General features: G+C 60.3%; 1 protein-coding gene across 5 annotated transcripts in view; it reads right to left on the bottom strand.

The window, feature by feature from the left end:
* Positions 1-2,782: 2,782 nt before the first annotated feature.
* NOL4L (nucleolar protein 4 like) overlaps positions 2,783-25,532 on the bottom strand; it is a 126,334-nt gene continuing 103,584 nt past the window's right edge. For all 5 annotated transcript variants that reach the window (XM_032858894.1, XM_032858896.1, XM_032858898.1 and 2 more), the window contains 6 exons: positions 10,834-11,111; positions 8,770-8,955; positions 8,501-8,692; positions 8,134-8,256; positions 7,619-7,820; positions 2,783-3,449 (listed from right to left, as the gene is read on the bottom strand). In XM_032858894.1, the coding sequence (XP_032714785.1) occupies positions 3,229-3,449; positions 7,619-7,820; positions 8,134-8,256; positions 8,501-8,692; positions 8,770-8,955; positions 10,834-11,111 (1,202 nt within the window). In that variant the 3' untranslated portion in view covers positions 2,783-3,228. The remainder of the gene's footprint in view (positions 3,450-7,618; positions 7,821-8,133; positions 8,257-8,500; positions 8,693-8,769; positions 8,956-10,833; positions 11,112-25,532) is intronic.

Raw genomic sequence — 25,532 nt, 5'->3', positions numbered from 1 at the left:
GGCGAAAAAGGATTGAGCTGTTTAGCTCAGAAACAACAAAAACAAAGTTTCTAAAGCACCACTAAATTATATAAAAATCAGACCATGGACGGATTGAAACTGGTATTCTGGTGAAATACTTTACTATCTTGTAAAAAGTTTTACAAAAAATTACAAATTAAAAGTATCAACCCTCTGAGTTCAAAGCAGCATTTTGAAAATGAACTGGTAGTTAATCCTGTAACCACCCCTGGAGTCGTTAAGTGGCCCTTAGGAATAGGGATGGCCGGGTTCCACCTGTTGGAAATCCTTGAAAACCCTGCTAGCCCCCTCCTGTCCCCCTCCCCCCCAACACGGTCCTGGGGTACAGACTGTACTGGAGGTGACGGTACAATGAATTTCAGATGGGTCACACCATTACTGGTCTATAGATGTCTACCATGAAGACCAAATTCCCATTTCTCCTGATTCTACCCTTCTGCTGGATTTAGCCCCCTGCAAAGACTCTGGATTGGTGTCTTCTACTCTTGAGTTACCTTTTAGCTTAGGATCCCCAATGGAGAATTTGTGCCCTGAGGCCCTCTGTGAGAATTTTAAATGGCTGTGGGGCAGGGCGTTGGAAGCTCCCTTTGGGAGAAGGCGGTCCCTGGGGTGAGGGTGAGGACAGGGATGGGGGTGGGACAGCAGTGAGCTAGGTCCCGCAGACCCGCAGACCTGGCTCTTCGGTGCGCTCCAAGTCAGGAGCAGGGGGAGAGGCTGAAGTTGCATCTTTGAAAACGAAAGCAAAACAACAAGTCCCCTGACTGAAAGAGCTAACAGAGTGCCGTTTCCACAGTGACTGGCTCCTGATTCTGCCGTCACAGGGAAGGAGCCCGCAGAGGTGGTGAGGGCATGGTGGCAGAATCCACTGTCCCAGAGGGGCCATGGGGAGCCCCGGCCCGCAAGGCCTTCCTCTCACACCAGTGCGCCTGCGCAGGCTGAGGTGGCCTGCTCAGGAAAGCGGGACTCTCACACCGACATTTAGGATGATCTTTAGATCGAATCCCTTCTGTGGGGTGGTGGCAGCAGCCCCTCCCAGCCCTTCTCACTCCAGTCTGTGAGGAAAGCACTGCATCCTTGCCTGGCTAGGGAACCTGTCTCCGGGAGGGGGAATGACAAGTTAAGCAGTTGGTATCAAGAATTCTAAGGTGGCGATTGTCTCTGCCAGTTTTTAACATTAAGATTCTCACAAATTGCCTGGGGTAACATTTTGCAAAAGACCTACTGATTACTTTGTAGTATTGTTCACACACACAAATATTTACACAAATTGAAGCATCGGGGAGTAGCAGTGAGCGGGTGGGGCTGGATGTGTGGATGGTTGGGGTGGGGGACAGACCTTGGGCACTGGAGCTTGTACTGTGCTAAGGGGGGAGACTCGGGTGTCCTGGTCCTGACCAGAGAGGCCTGGAGATTGGTCAGATGGAAGGCAGAGGTGGTGTGGCTGGGTGGGGCGTTGGAGTCCACTTGAGAAAGACTGCCCCCAACTACTGGGGGCTGGAAGCAAGCACGGGGTGGGGCACCCTACCTTTCAGTGGCTCCAGGGCCCACAGCTCGGGCATGGGTCTGAGGCGGGGTGGGGCATCCATGCAGGAGCCCCTCCCTGGCCCTCCTGAGGGTGGTCTGCCATAGTGCTGGGGAGCAGGTAGCTGCAGGAAGCTGGTTTGGGAAGGGGTACCTGCTCTGGGGTCTAGTGGCTGTGGCCATCCTAGGGTCCACGCAGCCCTGGCTCCCCTGGGGCCTCTTTGCTCTGAGGGAGGAAAGGCAACAGAGGGCTTCTGCCGGCTCTGGGCAGGGGCGGGCAGCAGAGAGCTGCTGTCATGGCTACGGAGTGTTGCATGGAGAGGCCCCGGGGGCCTTCTGAGGTCCGGGTGAGTCCCTGGTTTTAGCAGCACTGGTAGGTATTGCACTGAGCAAGAGGAAGTGCCTACTGGGGAGGAAGGAAACCAGGCCAGCCTTTTCTTTCTGCCCTTTTTCACACTCCAGGGATTGTGGGTTTCTTCCAGGACTGGCCCCTCCAGAAGGGCAGGTCCTCGGAGAACCCATGTGGCTTCTCTACTTCTATCGATGGTCCCTTTACTCCAGCTCCGGGGGCAGAGGACAGGTGCTGCCATCCAACCAGGAGCTTACAGCTGCTTTTCCTATTCGGTAGCTGCATGACAGCTGGGGGCCCACCCTGAAGAAACAGGCCCTTTCTGGCAGGTGTCTGAGGGCCCTGGGCCTGTGTGGAGAAATGTTCAGACCTGGCTCCCTGGGGGCAGGTGAGAGCAAGGGCCCTGCGGAGCAGCTGCTCCCCCGCACACTCTGTCCCGCTGAGCAGCCAGGAGGGTTGGGGCCAAGGGGCTGCAAGCTACTGCTTGTGAGGGTCGCATCCCTCTCTGGGCTCCAGGTCCTGGCCACCCCTCTGGACTTACCTCCCAGGCAGACACCTTGTGTGTGGGAGTCGGGAGATAGATAGCCATTCAGAACGGGCTCAGGGCACATCCTGGAAAAAGCCCACGCTGGAGTGTGAGGTAGAATACAGGAGACCATGTGACTGGGGCATCTGTGGAATGGGGGTAGGGGAGCCATTTTTGTCTTTGCTTCGCATTGGGTGTGGGTGAGGTCCTCCGGCTTGGCGGTGCTGGGCGCTCGGGAGGACAGCCAGCCCGGCGCCCGCCTCCCCGCTCCCCGCCCTGCTGGCCCCCAGCCCACGCCAGTGTAGTGATACGGAATGTTAGGGCACAGGGATACATCCTTCTGATCAGACAGACATAGACTGGCAATCTGTACAAACACAAAAGAATCCATTTTCAGAAAAATAAATTACTAAGGGGAGAGGAAGAAAGGGTCCACTTTGTTTTTCTCAATAAATATGCAATTCTGCTCACCTAAGACTTGAAAGGTAATTATCTGGGGGTGGGATTCTAACATCAGGGTCCACGAAGATGATTCTAAATAGAGCTGCGTCCCCAGCGCCTTGTCAGGGGAGCCCCAGCCCTTCCAAAGCTGCCCCATTGGCCTCTTCCAAGCAGGTCAGAGCACCCGTGTGGTGAGATTCCAAAAAAAAGTGTCCTTGTGCCCAAAGTTGCAGGTGCTTGGTGTGTGGCTAGAAACAGCTCTTTTGGATCCCACCTCTTTCAAAAAAACAAAATGTACCAAGTGGTGAGGCAAGAAGCCGGGCCGGGACAGCCTCCTTCCCCAGGGTAGTGCACTCCAGGTGCCACGGGGTCAGTTCTGCTGTAAAATGAGGTTTTCCAGTTCGTCCGCGGAGCGCAGCAGGAAGGCGGCAGACTCTCGGTAGCCGGCGATGAGCTGCCGCACGGCGCTGATCTCTGTGGGGCTGAGCTGGGCAGCGGGCATGGTCCTGCTGGTGCTGTTGCTGGAGGGCGTGGGCGTGGGTGTGCTGGAGGCCGTGGTGGCCCCGCCTTTCATGCTGAGGTCGGTGGGCCCTGTGGAGAGGAGAGCGTAGGTGAGGAGGGGAGCTGAACCCTCACGTGGCATCTAGGAGGGGACATCCCTCTGTGCGTCGTCTTGGGGGCCTGCTGTGGCTCAGGCGCTCCGACCTCAACAGCTGAACCCTAGTGCCTAGAATGGGGCCCGGTACCAGCAGATGAGACGTGGGTTCTCTGCGAACCCTCAGGGCAGTCCGGCGGGGAAGGGGACCTTATGGTCGATAGGTGGAAGTTGGGGAGGCCTGGTGGTGGGAGGTTTGCCCTGGGTCACATGAGCAGGGTGGCTCGTGGCCAGGAGCTCTGACTCTAGCTCCCTGGCCCCGCTCACACCTCTGCTCACAACTGTGGAGCTTTCTGAGGACCGTAGGTGGACGGTGCTCCCCAGATTCCCCTCCCTGAGGTAAAGCAGAGCTTTCCCTGGGAGCTGGCGGCAGCTGAGGGAAAGTGTGGGCCCGACCCCGTGAGAAGGGCCCTTGGTGGTGGCCTGTGCTGTGCAGATGGCCACGTGCTGTTGGTCCCCTGATGGGGTGGTTTTCCAGGGAGAGGGTATTTAGGACACCTGCAGGTAAGCAGGCACCTCACCCCAAGAGGCACGAGTATGTGGAAAGCCCTAGAGGCCAGAGTGGAACCACAGAAGACTGGGAAAAGAAATAGCAGTGTGTGTGCTCAGAAAAGGGAGGGGAGAAGAAATGCCAGGTGCCCTGCTTGGCTGGGGAGACGTTGGGGCTAGGCCAGCAGGAGAGTGACCACATTCTGCAGGGGAGTGGCTGGGAGTGCCAAGTTGGAGGAAGGAGCCGTGGGTGCTAAGCCTGTTTCTGATGAACCATGGCACCCTGAAATCTCCCCCACCCTCCTCTGAGGGGGTCTTCGTGGCTGAGTGAGGGGAAGGCTGGTGCGGTGGGGCAGGTGTGTGAGGGTGGGGGTGGTCAGGACAGGACCCAGGGGCGCTATCTGGAGAAGTCCCCTCTGGCCTCTGAACGATGGCGGCAGCAAAGGAGCCTGAAGTCCTCTGAAACCTCCTAGGGGTGTGTGGCAGGGGACCAGCAGGTTGTCTCCCCTTTGCCCCTCCCAGGCCGCTCCATAGGTGCATGGCAGGCTTTGGAATCGGGTGCCTGAACTCAAGGCGCGCTCTGGCACGCTGCAGGCACCTGTTCCACATCCCCGAGTCTCGGAACTCGAGGAGGCTGCTGGGGGCTGAGCCAGGTCCGTGAAACTCAGCTCGGCTGGGAGCTGCCAGGCCCACGGGGAACAGGCTTCCAGACAGGTTTTAGGGCTTTCTGAATGGGTGCCCAGGAGTCATGGAGGCTCCTAGAATTTGAAACACATTGTTTAGAGGTGTTGAGCCAGGACACAGCCAAAGAAGAGCATGTCTGGGCGTGTGGGAGCTGGAGCATCCTCAGGGAGACCATCTGCCCACGCCTGCCCATGCTCCCTAGCCGTCTCCCCACGACCCCTTGGGTTCGGGCAGCCAGTGCCACTCACTCTTGCATCTACAGGGGCACTACGGGGGCCCTCTACGCCGCTACAGAGAGAGATGGACGAGCTCTGGTCACTGGAGGCCGCTAGGCTGGAAGCCTCATGCTGGGAGAGACCGTGGAAAAAACTGTTGCTGAAAAGAGCTGGTGCAGCCCCTCGTGGGGAAGGAGGCTGGAGTCTGAGGCGGGCCCATCCGTCACCGCGGCTGTTTCCTCTCTGGCCAGAGCACATGGACATCAAGGAGGAAGCCTTGGAAACAGCTTGCTAAGTAAGGGATGTCCTTGGAATTGAGAGTCAAGGGAGCAGCTAAGTCTGTTAAAATGAAACGCAAGTGGAAGGAGCAGGGCTGTGACTTGGCTGGAAACAGCAGCCAAGCAGGCGGTAAATTCCTCTTTGGGTGGCCAAAGGGCCACAGGGACAGGCTGGGAGCAGGGATGCCTCTGCCAATTCTTGGATGCTGCAGGGCTGGCCCCGGGGTGGGTCCTCCAGACAGCAGAGGAGGGCTGAAGCCACCTGCCATAGATGGTGTGAACCGATACTGGGGTTCCCTGATCAGGGGGTCCCTGATCCCCAAGCCTTGTTCTCTTCTGCCCTGTGCTCAGAGCTGTCCTTCTGTCTCTCTTGGACAGTAGCTATGGCCTGGGTAGGAGACTGTCCCTATCTCCCACAGCCCATCTGCTCTGGAGCCATCCTCCTGCAGGCTCAGGTGCTGACAGTCAGGGGTGGTTGCTGGAGGAGCGGGAGGGGGCGCAAGTCGCCCAGCACCCCCAGGAAAGGCAGGCCAAACGGATTCTGTGGAAGCTCAGTTGGATCTCCCACTGACACCGCTGATGAGCACGGTGAGGTGCTCTGGGCCACTAGCAGGGCGGCCCTGCCAAGGCGCCAGTGTGACTGAAGGATGGCTGATGGGGCCGATGGCCGCTGGGGAGGGCAGGACTGGGACAGCCACCGGCGGTCTTCCTCCAGCTGCTGGGCTCTGAGCCAGTGCTCCCAGGACAGGGGCTGCCCCAGGTGAATGAGCAGATCCCTGCCTCAGTGACCTCCCCACCCACCTCTAAGGAAGCAGGGTGCTTACAGAAGGGAGCAGAGGCCCTGGGAAGCACAGGGCAGAGCCAGCTGCCTCCCTAAAAAGGGAGAGCTGGGCGCTGCTGGAGCCTCTCTGGCAGGTGTGAAGAGGGCCCAGAGGGCAGCAGGCCCACTACCTTACCTGGCGGCTGCAGCCCTGAGACAGGCTGTGCTGTGGGGCACTGGGTGGGGCGGGGGGCGGTGGTCCCCATCGCTTGTGGCCTGGGAAGTATGGAGCCTCAGGCTCGCCATGTCTGTCTAGGGGTCCTATACCCCTGCTCTGGGACCTGTCTTCGGATACTCATAACAGGGTCCCCTCTCGGCAGGGCTGTCAGATGGCTCTTACTCCTGGAAGAAAAGCAGCCCTTCTGGGACAGCCGCCCCCCCTTTGCTGAGGCCGGCCGCTCTGGCTTCAGCTTCGGGGATTAAGGCCAGGCAGCCTCTTAGTTTAGGTGAAGACGCATTAGGAAGGGATGAGAAGTTAAGCCCAGGCAGGAGCCTTCCAGGGACCTGCACACACTTCCTGCTGGTAGGGGGCAAGGTGAGCAGAGGGGGCTTTGGGCTTTCTGCCGTGGGTAGGGGGCCAGCCCCTCCCTTGATGCGCAGGAATAGTGAGGGGTCTCCTGCAGCCAACGACAAGGGCTTAAAAGGAACTCTCAGGCATGTTCAGCTAAGACCTCAAAGCAATGTTTCCTGGCCTGTGGGCGGCACCTTCTTCCAACCTACTCAGGGAACTTGGGGTCACCCTCAGCTCTCCTCCTCACTCCCCTTCGTCCTTGAATGACCCTCCATGCATATAACTTCTGCCTCCTGTCCTTCCAATTCCAGTCTCATCACGGGAGCAGGCAGAGTGCAGTTCACAGCCCTCCTTTGCTTAAAACCTATCAGCGGCTCCCATCACACACACAACAGAATCCAAGTGCTCAGCCCAAGAGGCCCTGAGTTCATCCCCACCCACCCCAAACTCCAGAGGGGCCCACTCTAGTTCCCACTCAGGGCAGCACCTGACACCACAGGGAGGTCTGCGCCCCGTCTGCATCAGTGGCACCTGGGAAGTACCATGGGGAGCACCCAGGGTATCACCAGCTTCAGGGGGTGGAGCAGGGAGAACAGATGGTTCACTGAGGCCCCAGGGGACCCAGAGAGGGCTCCATAGTGCAGGGGCATGAGCTGAGGCCTAGAGAAGGCAGTGACCTGCCCAGAGCCACTCGGGTGTGCCCTCTCCCCACCCCCCCACCCCCCGCCAGGCCACAGCAGAACTGGGCTGCACCTGGGCTAGATGCTGGCTCTGCCACCAATTCCCAGTGACCACCTCACTAAGCCTTGGTCATTGTGGGTAAAGCAGGGGTGCGGAGAGGATGCAGCTCAGGTAGAGCAGGGCTTTGACTGCAACTCAGAGCTCATGGTGGCCCTCGAGGAGCTGAGGCAGGGAGAGGCCCGGCAGGGCATCCACTCCAGCACTGGAGCTAGCCGCCTCGGAGAGAAGAAAGGACAGGCAGGCTTTGTGTTTTAACCGCTTGAAGTTTTCCTCACCTTCCCATCTGGCCTCCGCTTCCCTGCCTGCCCGGCCCCCTTCCCTGAGGCTGCGCCGCGTACCCAGATAGCCTGGGTCCCCCAACACTCACCGTTACTGTGATTTCCTGTTTGGAGGGAGGCAGGGGGCTGCAGGTTGCTGCCCAAGGCCCCGTACCCGCGGTAACTGTAGTTGAGGCCGCCGTTGACGTACACGGGGTCCTGGGAGTAGGAGGAGGCTGGCAGTGAGTAGGTGGAGTGGGTGATGGCTGCGGAGTCCCGGGAGTGCTGCTTGTCCAGGGCGATGGGCTCGTCCTGCAAAGGGGGCAGAAAGAGCGAACGATTCAGAGGGGTGGCAGGTCCGGACACTTGTCGCTGGGACCCTGCGCCATGCCCTGTGGAACTCTGCTCCTGTGTCTGGGGGCCAGAGTTGATCTGTTCCTGCCCAGCTAAAAACACCCGGAGGCCACACTTCGGAGGAGTGCAGGGCCTGTGTGCCGGGCGCATTCACCCCACCATAGTTCTGTCTGTCCGCTGTCCCCCCCCACTCCCCTGCACCCGGCTGGCCTGGCTGGGGGTCTGCGGCATGACTGCCGGCCGCGCTCTCACCCTGCTGGAGAGCAGGTACCTGGGATGACTGGTAGATCTCCAGGCGCATCCTTTTGGCTGCTTTTCTTGTCTCGCTCTCACAGGCAGCTGCCAGGATGTTTTCTGCCATGGCCGAGGTCAGATGGGGAGGCGTGGGTCTAGTCTGCAGGCAGAACAGGGACAGAGCCTGCATCAGGGCTGACCCAGACCCCTGCCCTAACGGGTGCTGACACAGGGCTGGGCTCTGGGCTCTGGGCCCGTGATCTCTGCAGCGGAGTAGCTGTTCTGGGCCTCAGCTCCCTCTGTGTGTCCGGGATTGCTGGATGGAGGGCAGGTGTCTGGCCAGCGGGCCACCCAGGGGCCCTGGGACTTGGCTGGAGGCCCGCGGGTAGGGAGGAGGGGCTCACCATCTCCATGCCGTTCTTCTTCATGCGCCGGCAGGACTTGAGGTACGTGCGGATGCGCTTGCGGGCCCGCTCCTGGAACTCGGGAAACTGCCGGCTACAGGACTCGATGATGGCCTGGATCTTCTCCTTGGGCTGCTTGGAGATGGGCACCATGCGGTCCAAGTTCTCATCCACAAAGAGCCGCACGAACATCTGTGGGAGACATAGGCTGTGGGAAGGGCTGGCCGTGGCTCTGGCCCCCACCCTGCCCATCCCTTGCCGGTGCTCACATTGAAGGCCTTGAGGCGCTCGGGGTCCATGCCCTCAGAGTCGTTCATCTTGTCATTGTCCTCGTGGTCATCGTGGTCATCATCGTCGTCATCTGCTGTGGGGGCCCGGCCCACCGTCAGGTCCTCAGGGCAGCCACTGACCTCAGTCTTGATGGAATCATAGCTCCCGGAGCTGTAAGGGGGTGACTGAGAGAGGCAAGGGCCAGAGGGTCAGACCGGGCCCGCTTTCGGTCTGACAGCCACGGTGAGCTAAGGGACTGGGATGGTGAGCACACCTGGCTGCCACACAAGCCACAGTTTCGAGGGCCTGTGTTGCCTCCCCTCCCTGGGTGGCCAGAGGCAGGACTGCCTGCCCACAGCAGCGCCAGCAGAGGCCCGGGGCCCCGGAGGCACCAAGCCCACACCAGGACCCGCCACATCGTGCAGGGAACAGGCAGACACAGGAAGGGGTCCCACCACCAGCCAGCCTCTTCTGGTTCTGCCAAGACTGGTTCTGGCTTTAGGGTTTTCCTCCCTGATCCCAAGGGGCGGCAACCCTGAGCTGGCAACCGAGCTGTCACGCAGGCGGCAAGCATGCTGTCAGGGAGGAGGGAGCAGATGGGCTGGGAGAAGGAACCAGCCAAGGCGACAGGTCCATTAGGCAGAGTACATTCCTGAAGCTCCCTGGCTGGGCTTCTCCTGTCTGTTGCCGCCCCCCAGGGAGCCCTGTGAGCCCCCACACAGAGTGTGTGTGTAGGAAGGGGGAGTGGGAACCAGGCCTGGCCCACCAGCAAAGGAACCCTGCTGTCTTTTCCCACCGCGGGAACTCCTCCCAGAATAAGCCTCTTCTGGGGAACACCGCTCTTGCTGTAGAGCAAACAGATGAAGATGGACATGGACAGGCGCCCAGTCCCGCAGTAGCTGCCACCATCAGGCTTCCTGTGACCGTCCACAAGGGGTCAGCCCTCCCCGGGCCCCAGGCCTGGTGCTCGGCTCTTGATCCACACACCAGGTCCTCCGGCCTCCTGCTCGGTCACACCAGACTTGCTGTGGAGAGTCAGAAGACCTCCCGGGCCTTGGGCAAGTCACATTCCCAAGCCATTCCCTAGCCAAGTCCTCTGCTGGGGCCAGAGGAGACAGAACCACAAGACACAAGCTGCGGGTGGCACCGATGCCCCATCTCACTTCCGTGGCCCACACGTGGCCTGAGGTCATGGCAGCAGACTCCCCCTCTGTGGCCCTCTGCTCAGTGCAGGGAACAGCTAGGTCTGCCCCTGCTCTGTGGCCTGAGCTCGGACACACAGTGACAACTGAACACGCACTCATCTGTAAAGAATTCTCCCGTGAGACAGGCCATCAGAGGCAAGGCCTGGCCCCCACCTCATGCTCTCTGCAGCAGCAGGTGGCCCAGGGAAGGGGAAGAAACTGTGTAGGGGTACATGGCTGGTGCCCAGGGGTGCAGGGCTCCCAAAGTCACCTCTGGCCCTGCAGCCCTGGAAGGAGAAAACTCTGCTGAGAGAGTTCCTGTGCCCAGTGCTTCAGCGTACCACTGCAGGAAACCTTAGTGGCCCAGAGGCAGCTTGCAGAAGGGGGGGAGGGGCGAAGGCATGGGGGAGCGCTTGGTGGTGGGAGCACCGGCATTGGCCACCCTTCCCCCATGTGCATCCATCAGCCTGATCTACCTAATTTCAAACAGCCACATCCCTGGGGCTTCAGAGGCCTTGTTCTTTCTCTGCACCATCTGCAAAACGGGGACAAACATGCAAAGTAGCCACGAAAGGCAGGGCCTCCGTGCTCAGTGCGGCCCCATGCTGCTGAATTTGCAGCCGACTTTGTTCTGGGATAGAGGGGACAGGCCACACATCACCCACCACCTCCACTAAGGCTTCTTCACAGCTGGTGACACAGGCATAAAGAAGGTCACACCCTGTGTGACCTCATTCCAGAGCCTCCACAGAACACAGGGCATAGCAGCCTCGACATCACAGCTCTGGACACAGATGATTTCATGTCAGCCTCCACCACTCCGCCCTGCACAGGAAGGAGGAGGCTCATGGTTCCGGGGGAGCCCACAGCCCCACACACCTCAGGGGTGGTCTTCACCCCATACTTGACACGGCTCCGCAGTCCATCGGTGCCGCAGCTGTCGGAGGGGTAGGAGGGCGTGCCGAGCGCCGTGCCCGGCGGGAGCTTGTCGCACAGGTTGATGGGCTGATCTTCGGAGGTGGCGGTGAAGTCCATGGGGGCCACAGCGCCGTTGCCATTCATCTCTGGGAAGGCGGGGTCGCCCTGCGTGCTGCTGGAGGTGGATGGGTTCAGGGTGGAGGAGCCATTGCCACTGCCACTCTCAGAGGAGGAGTCATCTGGAACGAGAGGCCTGGGTGTAAGGCTCCAGCGCAGCATCTACTGTCCCCTAAAGCCCCCGGGGGGCGTCATGGCCGCGGCAGCCACAGGGAATACTGGCCCCATCTTGTCTTCACCAGCATCTCTGGGTAGGAGGTGAGCACAGAGGTCCCCTTTAGGGGCTCTGAGAAGCTAGCTCTGCCCCGGCCTGATGCAGGGTCCCCCTGCCCAGGCCGTCAGGGCAGGAGCAGCCATGGGGGGTGCAGGCCATGCTGGTCTCCCCCACTCCACCCCCACGCCACTATACCCAGGCTCCAGGGAGGCCCAGCTTCCAGGGCCTGGCCATGAGTGGCTACAGCCTCAAGTCTGACAAGCCTGCTGTTGCCAGAGGTCCTTGGACACCCCAGAGGTCGCTTGGGGCCGGACCAGCACCACCGCTTCCTTTAACTTACCACTGCCTTGCCCCTTCACACCCTCTCCCCCAAGCAGGCTTGCTAAGGAGAAAGGGTTAATGCCCCACTGTGCCCCCCACTCCTGTTACCCACTCCATTCTGCAAGCAGGCCCAGTAATCCTGCCAGCCTACCCACATGCAGCCTGTCCCCCACAGCCGCCTCTGGTGCCAGGCCATGTGGCCTTGGACAGCCCTAGCCAGGGCTGCAGTGTCTGGGGTCTGCATTCCCTGCATCTCAATGGGCCACCACTGCCTTCCAGAGGTGACAGCCCAACAAAGCTCTGCTGCGGGCGCCCCCTGCTGCGGAGAGCACAGCACAGCCTGGGGAATCCGGGGAGACAAACTTTGAACGAAGGGGCTAGACATTTTCGGATAAAATTCCAGGCCCCTCTCGGGAGTCCAGGCCCAGCCTCCAGCTTGATCAGCTGAGACGGCAGAGGCAGAGGCCAAAGCTCCTCGAGCTCCCGGGGTCACTGTCAGGTGAGTACCGCGTGGTTCCCGGTGGCGCCCAGGTGCCGGGGCTACTCGGCACCAGCACCCAGAGCGGCTGGGGGAGGAGCTGCCACGGCGAGACCTGACCGCCTCCCAGGCCGCCCCTTCCCCCAGGCCAGGGTCGCTCTAGACCCCACCCCCACTCTCCCAGGCAGCAGATTATGAAGACTTAGTCCCCGGGGCTGGGCATTGGGCACGCGCACCGCCGGAGTGTCCCCATGGCGACCGAGCAGCTCTAGCGCCCCAACCAATCGCTGGGCTCCCGGCCGCCCAGGGGCGGGGCCGAGCTGCCCATCAAGCCGCCGAGCCCCGGGCAGAGGGGGATGGGAAAGGCCGCGGTGAAGTGGCACCCCTCCCCCTCAGCAGCCGCAGGTCCCCTGGGCCAGGCTGCCCCTCCTACTCCTCCTCCTCTTCCTCCTCCGGGCAGCCACTGCTCCCCCCATCTTCCTGCAGGTCAGTTTCAGACTCACCGCCCCACAGCTTCCCTGCTGGCCCCGCTTCACCCCAGAGTCCGTCCCCACCCTACGCCCGCCCTGCAACCTCTGGGCCCTCACCACCCATCCGCCTCCCCCTTCTCCTCCATCACTTAAGTGCCAGGTTCTCCTCCCGCAGTATCTCCAGCGACCGAGCTAGATGGCTGTGGAATGAACAAATTACCCAGCAGCATTTACTGAGCACCTACTGTAGGCTGGCCCAGTCCCAGCCCCAGGCTGGGAAACAGAGTCATGATGACAACCCAGGTGCCAGCCCTCCTGGAGGGATCAAGGCAGATTACTGAACCACAGGGGAGTCAGCGGCTGCCCTCCCTCCCCTCAGCCCCACCCCGGTCTCCACCCCACCTTTTTCATCACCCCATAACCTTCCCGTTCTCCACAGCCCGCTGAGTAATACACAACAACATAGGCCAGACTCCCGGCCCACTGAGTTCTTAGTCCCAGGACTTCTGTAGCCCTGTCCCCCTCTGCTGGTCACCGCAGGGCCTCACGTCTCCAGGCCTCTGCTTGGGCTCTGCTGTCTGCCTGCCTTGTTGCTTCCAGCTCAGAACATTTGAGTCTGCCTTCAAGGCCTGGCTCAATGCTGCCTCCTCAGGGCAGGCTTCCTCCACTGTCCCTAGGAAGGAAGCAGTCACAGCCCTGAGGAAGCTGGTGTCCCTCCCTCCTGGGGATACTTCAGGCCTCCTTTGCCTGGCCTGGGCTGAGTCCTGACAGCTGCCCACCTCCCACCAGGGCAGGACCTGGTGCTGGAGAAGCCTTCTGGAGCTGAGGAGCTGGAAGGCCAGGACGGACACCCAGACTGGCTGATCACGTGAGCTCCTGTTTGCTCGAGCAGGAGCCCATTCTTAGCCCACCTTGGAGCTGAGACTTCACGCCCGGCACCATCTCCAATAGGCCGGCTGTTTGACCTTGGAGGGCTTTGTCCTCCTCCAAGAGGAGGGGTTACTAGGAGGGCACCAGGCCTGGCACACAGTGAGCCAATGTCCCAGCGCTCAGCATGGGCATCGGGCCCACAGCCTCCCATAGTGCCCCACCCCTGTACAGGCTCAGACGTGGCCTCCCAACCGCCTGCCTCCCTGACCAGCTTACCTCCTGGGAGGAGGGAACTCCCTTGCCCTAAACCTCTCTGGGAGGGGGCGGGGGACAGAGGAGGGAGGCCTACTCCCCAGCCTCTTACGGCTCAGGAGCCCAGGGTGGTCGGCAATCTTGGAGCTGCCGACCCCCTCGCCCTGGGACTGTGCACCTGTGCTGCTCAGCCGGCCAGCCCCAGGTATGAGCTCTGCTCGGAGCACCCTGCTTCCCTCTGCTCAGATGTTGCCCTCGGCTAGCCAGGGAAGTGGCCGGGCAGGTGGGACTGTGAGCTACCAGGAAACCAGATCATGCATTCCCAATGTTTAGGAGAAACCGGAAATCTGCACCATTATGTAAATATCCAGATTGTAAACGATTAATGACTGACTTACATTGTTTACATTCTGAAAAACCTCACCAAATAAATGGATAAAACAAAATGGGGTCTTATCCATGCACTGAAATGTCACTCAGACATAAAAAGGAATGAAGTGCTGACACCTGCTACATCGTGGAGAAACTTGGAAAACATCACACCGAGTGAAAGAGGTACAACAGGACGGACACAGACGGTCTGCTTCCACGCAGTGTCTAGAATAGGCACCTTCCCAGAGACAGGAAACATCTGAGGGCTCCCTGGGGCAGGGAGGAGTGGGGACGGGGAGCTGCTACCTTGTGGATATCGTTTGGGGTGATGAAAACCGCATTTTGGAAATAATGGGGCTGCTCACACAATACCATCAAGGTACTTAATGCTGCTGAATTGTATACGGAAAAAAAAAATGGCAATTTTAACATTATACTTATTTACCACAAAAATCCCCCAAACAAAAAAAACCACCCAAGACCTTGAGCAGGCCACCGCTCTCCTGCCTCCACATCTCCTGCCTCCACACCACAGCTGGGCCGGGGAAAGCCAGCCACACGCAGCGCTCACCGGAGGGACAGAAGAGTCACAGTGCATGTGCCCCCAGTCACTCTGCTCAGGCAACCTCAGCCTAGCATGCCCACCACGTGTCTACACTGCCTGCCCGGGCGCCGGCTGCTCACGGCGCTGCCAACAACTTGGGTCCACTTTCTGCCAACCAGAGAGGCCGTGGATTTTAGGCAGAATGCAGAGGGGATGGGGAGTGGGACGGACAGGGGCTGTGTGAACTTGCAGATGCCACTTTACATCCCTGAGCCTCAGTTCCCCTTCCAAAGGGGTGTCATGCCAGTAAAATAGGATTTATAAGGTATAAATACCTGGTATAGAGAGTGGGTGCTAGGAAAAAAAAGCTAGTTCTCTACACCTCACACTCTCTCACTTCATCACGCATCTACACACACACACACACACACGCGCGCACGCACACACACACGCCTCCCTGGGTCCCACAGAGCCCCTCAGAGCCCAGCCCTGCGGGAAGACGTGAGATCTGGGGTGGGCACAGTGAGGGGGAGGAGGGAGCGGGCAGCACCTGGAAGATCCCCGGCCTCCCAGCCCATGCAGGACACGGGGGGCACAACAGTGAAGAAAGGGGTGGTCGCTGTCCTGGGGGCTCATACTCCAGCAAGCAAAACACCAGACATAAGGGTTCTGGAAGAGATGGCTCCAAAAGGAGAGTTGTGAGCTTTCCGGCCTTTGATCCCTGCTCCTTAGCCCCCAGTCCCTCGGCAGGGCCCATCTCCAGAACTCACCCTGAGGAGGGCGGGACACCGTGAGGGAAGAAGGGAGGAAAGGAGGGAAGGCTTTTTGGCAATAGCCCATGGAGGAAGCCTCACAGGAGGAAGCTGAGAAGACCCCGTGGGGGCAAAGGTGCTGCTGGGGAGGGCGAGATGGGGGGAGTGGATCTGTCCTTTAGCCCCCAAGGCCCAGCTGCAGGGACTGAGTTCAAACCCTAAGCAGGCACCAGACTCCTCCAGAGGCAGCCCCCTTGCTGTCACCCCACTCCAGCTGTACATCGTTCCACCTGCTCTTCCCTCGAGGACACTGTCCCCTGCGCTCTTTCTGGGGCATCCCCTCCCCTCCAGGGATTTGCTTCAAGGTCACCTTCTCAGTTAGACCTCCCCGCCCCCACTCTGACATGCTGACCCCTTTACCTACTTTTTTCCAGAGCCATTTTAATCACCTTCTCACATACTGTGTCTATGGCCTATGCCCCGCCCCCGCCCCCATGCTGTAAGCTGCCCCCTCTCCCCGCTGCAAACCCAGACCGAGCAGGGCTGTATTGGGGGTGGGGGGGTACAGCAGGTCATTCCTGCCTCTCCAGAAACCATACCCCTCCCTCCGGTGAGGGCACCCTCCATCTTCCAGGGTGACCACATGCCCCACACCTGGCCAGTCAGCCCAGCTCATCCCAGTGATCAGCAGGCATCTGACCAAGTGGGACACACGGAAGTCAGTCCTGGGCTCTGGCTGAAATGTCTGGAGAGAAGTGCTCCTCCGCACCCCCCAGGGCCGCCCAGTCCGCGGGGCAGAGCTGATAGCTGGCTCGGACAAATCCCACCAGCCCCACCCCCACGTCCATCTATGCCCGAAGCCAAGGGAGACCTAGACTTTCTGGTTATGGGAGCCAACGGTTTCCTTAGTGGAAGCAGGTTTGCATCACTTGTGTCTGGTTTTGGTCTCTGAGTGATCCATAATCTTCCCTCTGGGAGGAGTGGAGGGACGGGTGCCCAAGCCAGGAGCCAGGCCCACCACAGGCCCCGGGTCTGCTCCCCTGGCTCTGTCCCGAGGTGACTGACACCCCCAGGAAGGGCTGGTGGCAGCGCGTGGCACCGTTCAGGGAAAGAAGGAACAGCAAGCAGGGTCAGCACCCCAGGCTGAGGCTCTCGTCCACTCTGAATCCTTCCCTCCTCCCCACTCCTTCCAAAAAAGTGTGACTTAAAGGAGCTATAGACGGTACTCAAACCCCAATGAGAGCAGCAGGGGGGTGGGGGGAGCAGGTGCGGGGCCTCACTGTCTCCCGACCTTGGGCACAGCCCGTCTCCTTGGCTCTTCTTATCTGCAGTCCAGGGAGTTGCCGCTGACGCCCTCTTGGGCTCTGACACTTTATGACCCTGTGAAAGCACCCAGCTGGCCCCACGGGCAGCGGGGCCCGAACCGCAGGGTGCAAGAGTTGGGCCTTCCCGGGGCACAGGCCTCGGGCCATGCGACTCTCTGGGCAGGGCTGTGTGCTGGTTGAACCCACCCCACACCCAGCTGGAAGGGAACCTCTCATCTCCACCCCGGCCTCATCGGGGCTGCCGTGCCAGGAGGTCCCGTGGGGACGGCCAACCTGCCCGAGGCCAAGCTGTTGGAGCCTAGAACAATGCCAGCGGGGACAAGACTGCCCCCGACCTGGGACTGTATGAGCGACGGAGAAAAGGGTACACTGGGCAGCCACGGGAAAGCAGCTGGGGAATGCACCCCTTCTGAACACTTCTCCCCCAGCCAGGCCTCCCCAGCTCTGGCGGAGGGCAACGCCCCGATCTGGGCAGGACACAGAGCCCACCACCTGTGCCCAGAGTGCCCAGGGCAGGGAAGGACTGCGGTGCCCGTCTATTTACCGTGGGGCAATGTGCTGCTATTCAAATGGGGGAATTAGTGATGAATGGGGGAAATTGTTCCTCCCTCTGTCCCGTCTCCAGAAGGAGACAAAAACCCCTTTTACCTCGGCAAACAATGCCCTTATGTGGGCGCCAGTGCCCCGCAGCCCGCACAAGCCCGGCTCTGTGCGAGCCGCCAATCGCCACACCGGGCTCTGGGGCCCCCTGGCCAGCGGCGCCCTCTCCCTGTGGGTGACCCATACCAGCTCCCACCGCAGCCTGGGCCAAGGTGGGAAGACACGCCGTGCCGGGGGCCCTCAGGCCGGGCACACGGCCCAGGGCAGGCTGCCTCCTGGGGCCAGAGGTGCCGCACCTCCTGCTCTGGGGGCTGCCCTCGGCGCGGCAGCCCTGCCTGGCTGGGGAGGGGGCATCAGTAATTCATACATGATAGCCGGACAGGCTGGACCTGGGGACAGAGGAGGGAGGGCGGAGTGCTGGAGCCAGGAGCCCTAGGGCCCCTGCTGTGGGCCGGGAAGTAGAGACACCAGGCTCGGGAGACAAGCATCTGAAGAGCAGCCCTTCCTGCTTCTGGGCTGCGGGGGGGCTCCGGGCTGTAGTCGGGGGGCGCACCGCACCATACCTCACCGGGGCCGGGGCTCGCCTCCTTTGACAAAGGCCAGCGGCTCGGGCCCTGTTTACATGATGCATAGTTCCCAGGAGCACCAGGCTCCTGGCAGGCTACCCTGCTCTTCCTCCCGGAAGGAAGGGGGAGGGCCTCGGGGTCAAACGGGGGACACGGAGGAGCTGGAGGCAGCAGTACCCCCAGGATCCCACCGTCCCCGCACGATGGGGCCACACTGGGTGCCCGGCCCCTCGTTTGGCGTTGGGTGCCCACCCTGCGAGCCCTCCTAGGCATTGCCCTCCGCCCTCGTGCTTCCTGTGGCGGCCTGGCCCCTGCTCCTCACCAGGCTCCTAGGGCCACCGGCCCAGGGACGCCAGCACCTCTATGCCACAGCCCCCACCTTCCTGCCCTACCAAAGGCTGGTGGCCCCCTGAGCAGCACGGACACCCAGATCCCCGGGCGCTCAGAGCCGCGAGCAGCAGACCGCGAGTCATGCACGGATCTCCTACTTCCTAGTGGCCACAGTTAAAAAGTGAAAAGAAACAGGAAGAATTTTAATAATCTATTTTATTTAACCCAATATATTCAAAATCTTATTTCAACAAGTGATCGATACTGTGCTCAAACAGAGCTATTTGACCTTCTTCTTCCTAGGAAGTCTCTGACACCCAGCGCACCCCCGACACGCAGCACACCCCCATCCCAGAGCCTCCGCACCGGCTGTCCGCGGCCACAGCACCACAGTGCAGACCTAGGCTTTCCAGATTCTCCCCTAAAACTGAGACCATTTCTCTCAGAGCAGGAACCCTGGGATCCAACCCAAAGATGAGTCTGGGTGCCGGGAGCCGGTGGCCAGCACCCCCCGCAGCAGGATGGATACTGAGTGAGTGTCGGAGGCTGGGCACACGCATTGTCCCTGACTCTGGGGGAACCAGAGGTTCCCTGAGGGAAGTCACTGCTGTCACACAGAGTGAGTGGCAGAGCCTGGATGGGCCCCTCATTTCCCAAAGCACCCACCCTCTTTCTTCTCTCGGCCTCCATTTGCCCATCTATGCTATGGGCTGGCCCCACCTCTGCCACTGCCCTGTTTCCAACTGCTTCTCCCCCAACACACACTGGTCCAACACTCCCCTCGCCACTGGGAAGAAATGCTCCCACTCTGGACAGGCTGGGTCTGTGTCTTCCCAGGCCCTACATCTCCCTGGCCCCACCCTCTAAGTCAAGCTCAGGCAGCGAGAAATCAATGTTAATTCAATGAACAAAGCTCTAGCCAAGATGCTCCCTGCACCCTCCCCTCCCCTCCCCTCCCCTCCCCCCCAAAACAAATCATGTGTTCTGAGAGCAAACAGAGCCACTCCAGGTGACCGTATGTGAATGATTCACGGGGCAGGGCCTGGGCCCCAGAGCCCATGTGTGCCCGTGTGCTGTCTGTGGGCCCCGGCAGGTCCTACTCCAGCCCTCCTGAAAGCCGGCCCCAGGGCTGGTGCATCCCAGTCCTTAGGTCAGAATGATGACGCCAGCGTGGCTCCAGTCACTTCCTGGTTCCTGGGAAGGTTGTCCTTGGACAGGCCAGGGGTGGCAGTGTCTCTCCTGCATGTCCCCCCTGCCAACAGCCCTGGGCCTTCTCTCCAGCACAGTGGGGGTTGTGTCGGCAGAGGGTCAACAGGAAGCTGGGGTCTAATGCCTGCTAGACTGAGGGGCGGGAGCAGCAGGAGGACTCCTACTTCCTTGCCCAGCAGACCCAGGCACATCTTCCAGGTGGATGTGTGTGGGGGGGTGTGGGGGGGTCTCACTCTTCCCTTCTTAGCAGGTGAGCCTCACCTCAGGCTCTGGAGCCTGTCTTGTTCTAATGTCCTCCCCCGGCATCTGGGGGCCTAAGACCCTAGCAGCCTGCACAAGGCCCAGCCTGAGCCAGGGATAAAGGGATCTCTCGGTGCTGTCTCCCAGCCTCTCTTACCCCTCAGTGGCCAGAGGCCAGGACAGCCTAGCATTGTCCGCGCAGCCTGCAGCCCAGCTGATGATGGACACTTTCCTGTGACCCGGGACTACCAGGGTGGCCCATGGCCAATAACCGGAAGGACTTGGGGCCCAGTTCTGTGCCTTGGGGGAGGGCAGGGCACAGGGAGCATTCGGTGAAGATGTCTGGAGCCTTGAATAGGAACAAATAGCTCTTGCTCTGGAGGAAGGGGGTATGACCTGTAGCCAGAGACTGAGGCCCAGACCCACCTTCCAGCCTCACCTTAGACAGGTAGGGTGGGGGGCGGGGGGAGGGGCAGGGCCAAGATCAACAGTGTGGAAGAGAAAAAGCTCAGTATAAAAGCTCACTGCTGGGAAGGTCCCTTAGAAGCCATCCCTGGGAGGCCATGGTTAAGGGGCCATAATCCTCCCCCCAGACAGGATGGTGAGCAGGGTGGGTACCTGACCTTGAATGTGGGGTCCACAGGGAGTCAGCTGCTGGCCCTGGAGCTCTACCCCAGCCATGGGCCTGTGGGAGGGCGGCTGCCACCTACAGAGAACACTAAGGGTCCAGGGCTCAGGGGTAGTGCCAGTGACCGAGCCCACGTGGCCTGGTCCCGGTTCCTCTGCACCCCCAGCCCCCCTCGCATGAGCAGCATCCCACCCCCCGCCCGCCAAGAACACGCCTGTGGCATCCTCGGCGGCCCACACAGCAGCTGGGACACAGGCGGCAAGCGGCTGCCCAGAAGCCTTTTCCCTGGACAGCAGAACGAACTCACAGTGGCCTGCTCAGTGGCCTGCCCGTGTGGAGGCCTGGGCTGCAGGCGGCCAGATCCAGAAGTGGGGTCCTGGCGCACGTGGGTGGGGTATGGGACAGAAACTCACAAAAGGCCAGGACCCGTGGTGAGTACCTGCCCTCCCGTTCCAGCCCTCACCCAAGAAGCAAGACTCGGGCCGGGCCGTGGGGAGGGGGAGAACAGGAGCTGTTCTTCTGTTCTCTGGGGATACTGGTGTGATGTAAGGACCACCCAAGGGTCCCAGGGCAGAGGGGATCTAGAGGGACCTGAACAGAGAAAGACATAGGACTGGACTGAGTGGGGCTCAGGAAGGGTTAGGGAACAGGAAGCAGCGAGGAGGAAAGCCCCCCAGCCTGTGCATGCCAGCCAAGAGCAGGGAGAGGGCCCCGGTTGCCCAGTACCACTCCTGGCACCAGGCCGGCCACTGACGACGAAACGGTCCCACGACCACACATCGCGCCTCCCTGGCACATGGCCCTGCAGGGACAGGGGGAGGTGCCTGGGGAGAGGCCCAAGCCGGTGAGGAAAGGAGGGACAGCCCCTGCCGCCCAGGCTGCCTTTCTGGCCAGTGGAGGGCCCTACCCAAGGCCACAAGAGCCAGCCTGCAGGAAGCCTTGGGCTTCTCACAAAGAACTCCCAAGGACCCCAGGCTCGATGGTCACAGTCACCAGGCTACAGTCAGCGGAGCCGGGAATCGGAGCGAACAGCTCGCTGAAGACCACCTCGCAGGGCCCAGGCAGGGCAGGCCAGAACCAGCTCGCATGCCCCGGGCCTGCAGGCAGGGAGCAGTGTCCAGCCGGGACCTGGCCCACAGAGGTGACCCCACCTCACTCCATCCTGCTGGCTGCAGCCCTCTCTGCTCCAGCTCTCCTGTTTGGAGCTGGGAGTCAAAAGGAGCTTCTAGAGATGCGGGATGCAGGCAATCCCCAGCCTGGACACTCAGCGTCTTCTTCCCTGCCCAGCCCGCACCGGACCCGCTCCCTGAGCTTCCCGGGCATGCCCTGGGCCCACTCTGCCTGCCTTCAACATCACAGCAAACACAGGCTGCCCATGGGGCTCCGCTGGCGCCCCAGCTCTGCCCCTGGACACTCAAAGGCCATCTGTGGAGCATCTACTCCGTGGTTGGGACTGGGGAGAGAGCCCAGGAGAAGACATTTGGGCCGGTGCAGGGCCTCAGCCCCCGGAGGCTCCCTGTGGCTCCGTTTGCGGTAATGAAAAAGAGGGACTTGCATGTCCTTTCCACGAATGACCCTAACGCCAGCTGCAGGGTCAGAGAGACCCTTGTGGTCGCCTGCAGTCTGGGCGAGTCACTTCCCCTTAGGAGAGGACATGTCCTTCCCCGTAGGAAAGGCTCGGTCAGAGCTCCAAGCACTCGGCTGGCTTGGGGATGGGGATTCCAGTCACTGGGATGACTGGGCATCTTTAAAAAGTGCCACATCACCGACAGGAGAGGCAAATGACATTAGGAGGAAAAAAGGGGTTGCAACACGACACGATCTCCCTGCCTTTTTTTTTTTTTTAAGAAAACAAGACTTTTATTATGTCCACAGAAAAGACTGAGAAAAAGATGCCCCAAATATTGGTCATTTTGATTTTTTTTGCTCCATTTTTTCCTAAATTTTCTACACTAAATCTAATACTTGTGAAACCAGGGGAAACAGAAAATACATTTCTCCAAAGGCACGCCTCCCCTCAGGCAGCTTCAAGCCCACCGGATCCTGGGTCCTTGCCCCTGTCCCTCTCTGTCCCAAAGGCAGAAGAGGGCTTATCAGCCTTCGCATGACAAAACCGATTGATTAAGAGCCCCAAGAGAACCAAAGGCCCCTCACTGCCTGGTAATGGGCACAGGAGGGGAGGCAAGAAGGGCTGGCATGGGGCACTGGATGGAGGAAAGGGGGAAAGTGGGGGGTGGTCCCAAAGGCTTGGAGGAGTGGTCTCATCTCAGAGGCACAAACCAGAAGCTATGAAAGGAAGGCCCCAGGACAGCCCAGGGATCCGGCCCAGCCAACCCCACCCCCACGGCCCTGCAGGAAGACGACAGTGCAGGAAGAGGGAAGCGGGACCCTCTGCTCTCCCCTGGCGCTGGCTTCCTGTCTGCCGGGGAGGTGAGTAATGTCCGCTCCCCACCCCCTCGCATCCCTTCTGGAGGCCAGGCCTCACATTTTCCGTTCAGGAAGGGGCAGAACAAGAGGCCAGTGGAGCACATCAAGGGGAAATCAAGGAGTGGGCCCTCGGCTGGCTCTGCCAGCGGCAGCCCCAGAGCCAGGCCTAGCCCCGCAGGTGAAGTCCAGGACGCCCGCTGGCTCACCTGGCCTGTGCACATGCACGGGCACTTTTCTATTCACTCATTCATTGAACAGACACTTCCCCCCACCTGCTCTGTGCCAGGCTCTGTGCTGGGCGCTGGGGTCCTAGCTTCCAGGGAGCTGTGCTCTCGGGGACAGAGGCGGACATCACACAGATAATCCCAACGACCGGGTATAATCACAGACCTACCATCTGGTCCCAAGTCAATGCTAGACTATAGTGTCTCTGGATAAAGTCCCAACAGTTGGCTTCTCCCAGGCATCCTCTCTCTGCCCCCAGAAGGCGGCCCCGGGGCCAAGTGTTTTTCTAGGCACCGACAATGTGCAGAGTTCCGCTTAGACTCAAAGCCCAAAGCCTCAGATAGGTAGAGCTGAGCAGCAGGTCTGGAAAATGCCTGGCCACACATGGGCAAGAGGCAGCAAGAAAAGCCTGGATCACTCTGGCCCCAAGAAACCAGTGCTCTGAGTGCATGAGGGAGACCCCTGTGGCTCCCAGGGTCCCCTGCCTGTCTCTGGGGAGCTTCACACATGGCCGACACCTGCCAAGGCGGAAAGAGGAAGGCCGCCCCGGCGCCACCTCCTGAGTTTGGTCCGATCACCCCCATTCGCTTCATCTCCCACGTCTTGGAGGACAAGAGAGATGTGCACCCCGCACGGCAGCTACAGTCCCCAGGGAGGAAGCCCCGTGCACGTGGTTCCCCCCAGGCCCAGGCCTGCTGCTATGATTCTGGGGGGCGCTAATGGCACCCTCATGAGAGACCCATGGCGTGGAGGCTTGCTGGACCTGGGGGAGGAGGCACAGCTTCGTGGGGCTCAAGGCAGGACACTCCCACTCCGGGAGAGCCAGAGACAAGCCCCGGGGTGGGGGGTGGCGGGGAGGAGCGGGGGCACCAATTCATTTCTGGTCTCAGCCTTGGGACCTGCCCTGCCTGCCAGACTTCATCTGCATTTGTTAACAGTTTGAAAAGTGGGGGGTGGGGGGGGACACCGGGGAGGAGGAAGAGGAGGAGAGCGAGAAGAAGGATGGAGAAAGAGGAGGGCTCCAACACATCTGCCAACAGGTGTGAGTCATGTACAAACCACCTGCCTTCCTGAGATGCTTCTGGGCCGGAGGGGGTAACTCCCTGGCACAGCCTTGGGGGCCCCCACACTTTCTGGCTAAGGGAAAAGAGACCCAGGTACTCAGACTAGGGATGTCCTCAGGAACAAAGAACCCAACTTGTCCCCAACAAAGGGTGGACTTAGGTCCCCTCTGGATGGTGCACTGAGGGGCAAGTCTGGATAAATGTTTCTTTCTCCATTCAGGCAACAACAGTCAGCGGACCCCTGTAGCGTGCCAAGCAAGCAGCTGAAGTCACTGCGGACGGAGCGGAGAGCAAGACTGACATGGGCTGTGCCTTGCAGAACTCACAATGGGAGCTTCAGACCTCATCTTTCCAATTTGCCAGTTCCGTGGAGGACTAATGGCCAGAGACCACACAGCAAGCCACCCCAGAGTGCTGCTGGTTGGGTTCGGAGTACACAGTCAACCTGAGCCCCTGCCCGGCCTGTCCCCACCCCAGCCCGTCGTCAACAACAGGGGGACATGAGAACACTCTGCAGTCTGGCGGTCTCCCGTCGACTCACTGATGGGAGCCAGATCTCGGCCTGTGTCCACACTGTGAGCACCATCAGACCGGGGAGCTGATTACATGCCACCGTGGGGCCTGGAGGGCAGGACGAAGACTCTGGGCCAGCCAAAACCCTGTGGGAACCCACTGCTCTGGAGAAACACCGCAGTCACCTACAGCTCTAGAACCAGAAGGGGCAGCAGAGACCGGGCTGGACAGCTGGGCCTTCTCAAGCCCTGTGACCCCCTGTGCCGGGTTTAGGTCCGCCTCTGGCCTGCCCATCAGTCCACAGCCTCCAGACACAGCCTCTGATTAAATAATTAAATTGATGGTATCACAGTCAACACCAACCTCCCTGTCTCCAGCTCTGGCCTGCCCTGATAAACACCCTGGTCCTGTGCGCAGGCCAGCCTGCCTCAGCCCCGGGACCAGGAGGGGGACATGCAGGACCACGCCCAGGCAGGCCCCGGTCTCGAGCTCCCATGGAACCGGCCACGGGTCTCGCTGCCCGCCACCCCCTCCCCGCAGTCTTGCTGCTTCTCTCCACTTCATCTTCCTGATCAACCAAGCCCCAGGCAGCTGGGAAACTGATGCTGAGGAAGCCGTGACCCCCACAGAAACACTCCCTTCTGCTACCTGATCCTGGTGGACCAGACCACCCCCCACCACCACCCAAAGCGCCAAATCTCCCTGGGAAGTGTCTCCAACAGAGATCAGACTCCCAAAAGGTGGTTTTGAGCAACGGTAATGTAAGAATTTTTTAAAAGAATGAGTTGAAGAAATATGGCCCCCATTCAGTCCTACTACTCGGGTTTTTAAAAAAATGTTCTGGATCCTTCTTGGGAAGGTATAACCCTACGCCCTTGGCTGAGTTCTGCAGGCTTGGCTCTTGGTGTGGCCTTCGCTCAGCTTAGATGAGGAGGGAGGTCAGCTGCTGGGCACTTCCCAGCCCTGAGCCCCCAGCAGCATGTGGCTGCCTCCACCCATGGGAATACTGGGAGGTGGTATTGGTCTGGGAGGCTCTGGTGGGGAGGCTCACAGCACGAGGGGGTCGTGCTGACCTCACGAGGTGTCAGGGCACAAAAGTCTTTTCTTTCCCAGCAGCCTTGTACCCCAGTCCTGGCAAAACCA

Source organism: Lontra canadensis, unplaced genomic scaffold (genome assembly GCF_010015895.1).
Source record: "Lontra canadensis isolate GAN:19392208 unplaced genomic scaffold, GSC_riverotter_1.0 scaffold16, whole genome shotgun sequence".
NCBI lineage: Eukaryota > Metazoa > Chordata > Mammalia > Carnivora > Mustelidae > Lontra > Lontra canadensis.
The sequence above is the reverse complement of the archived record's forward strand: the minus strand, read 5'-3'. Positions and strand labels throughout refer to the sequence as shown.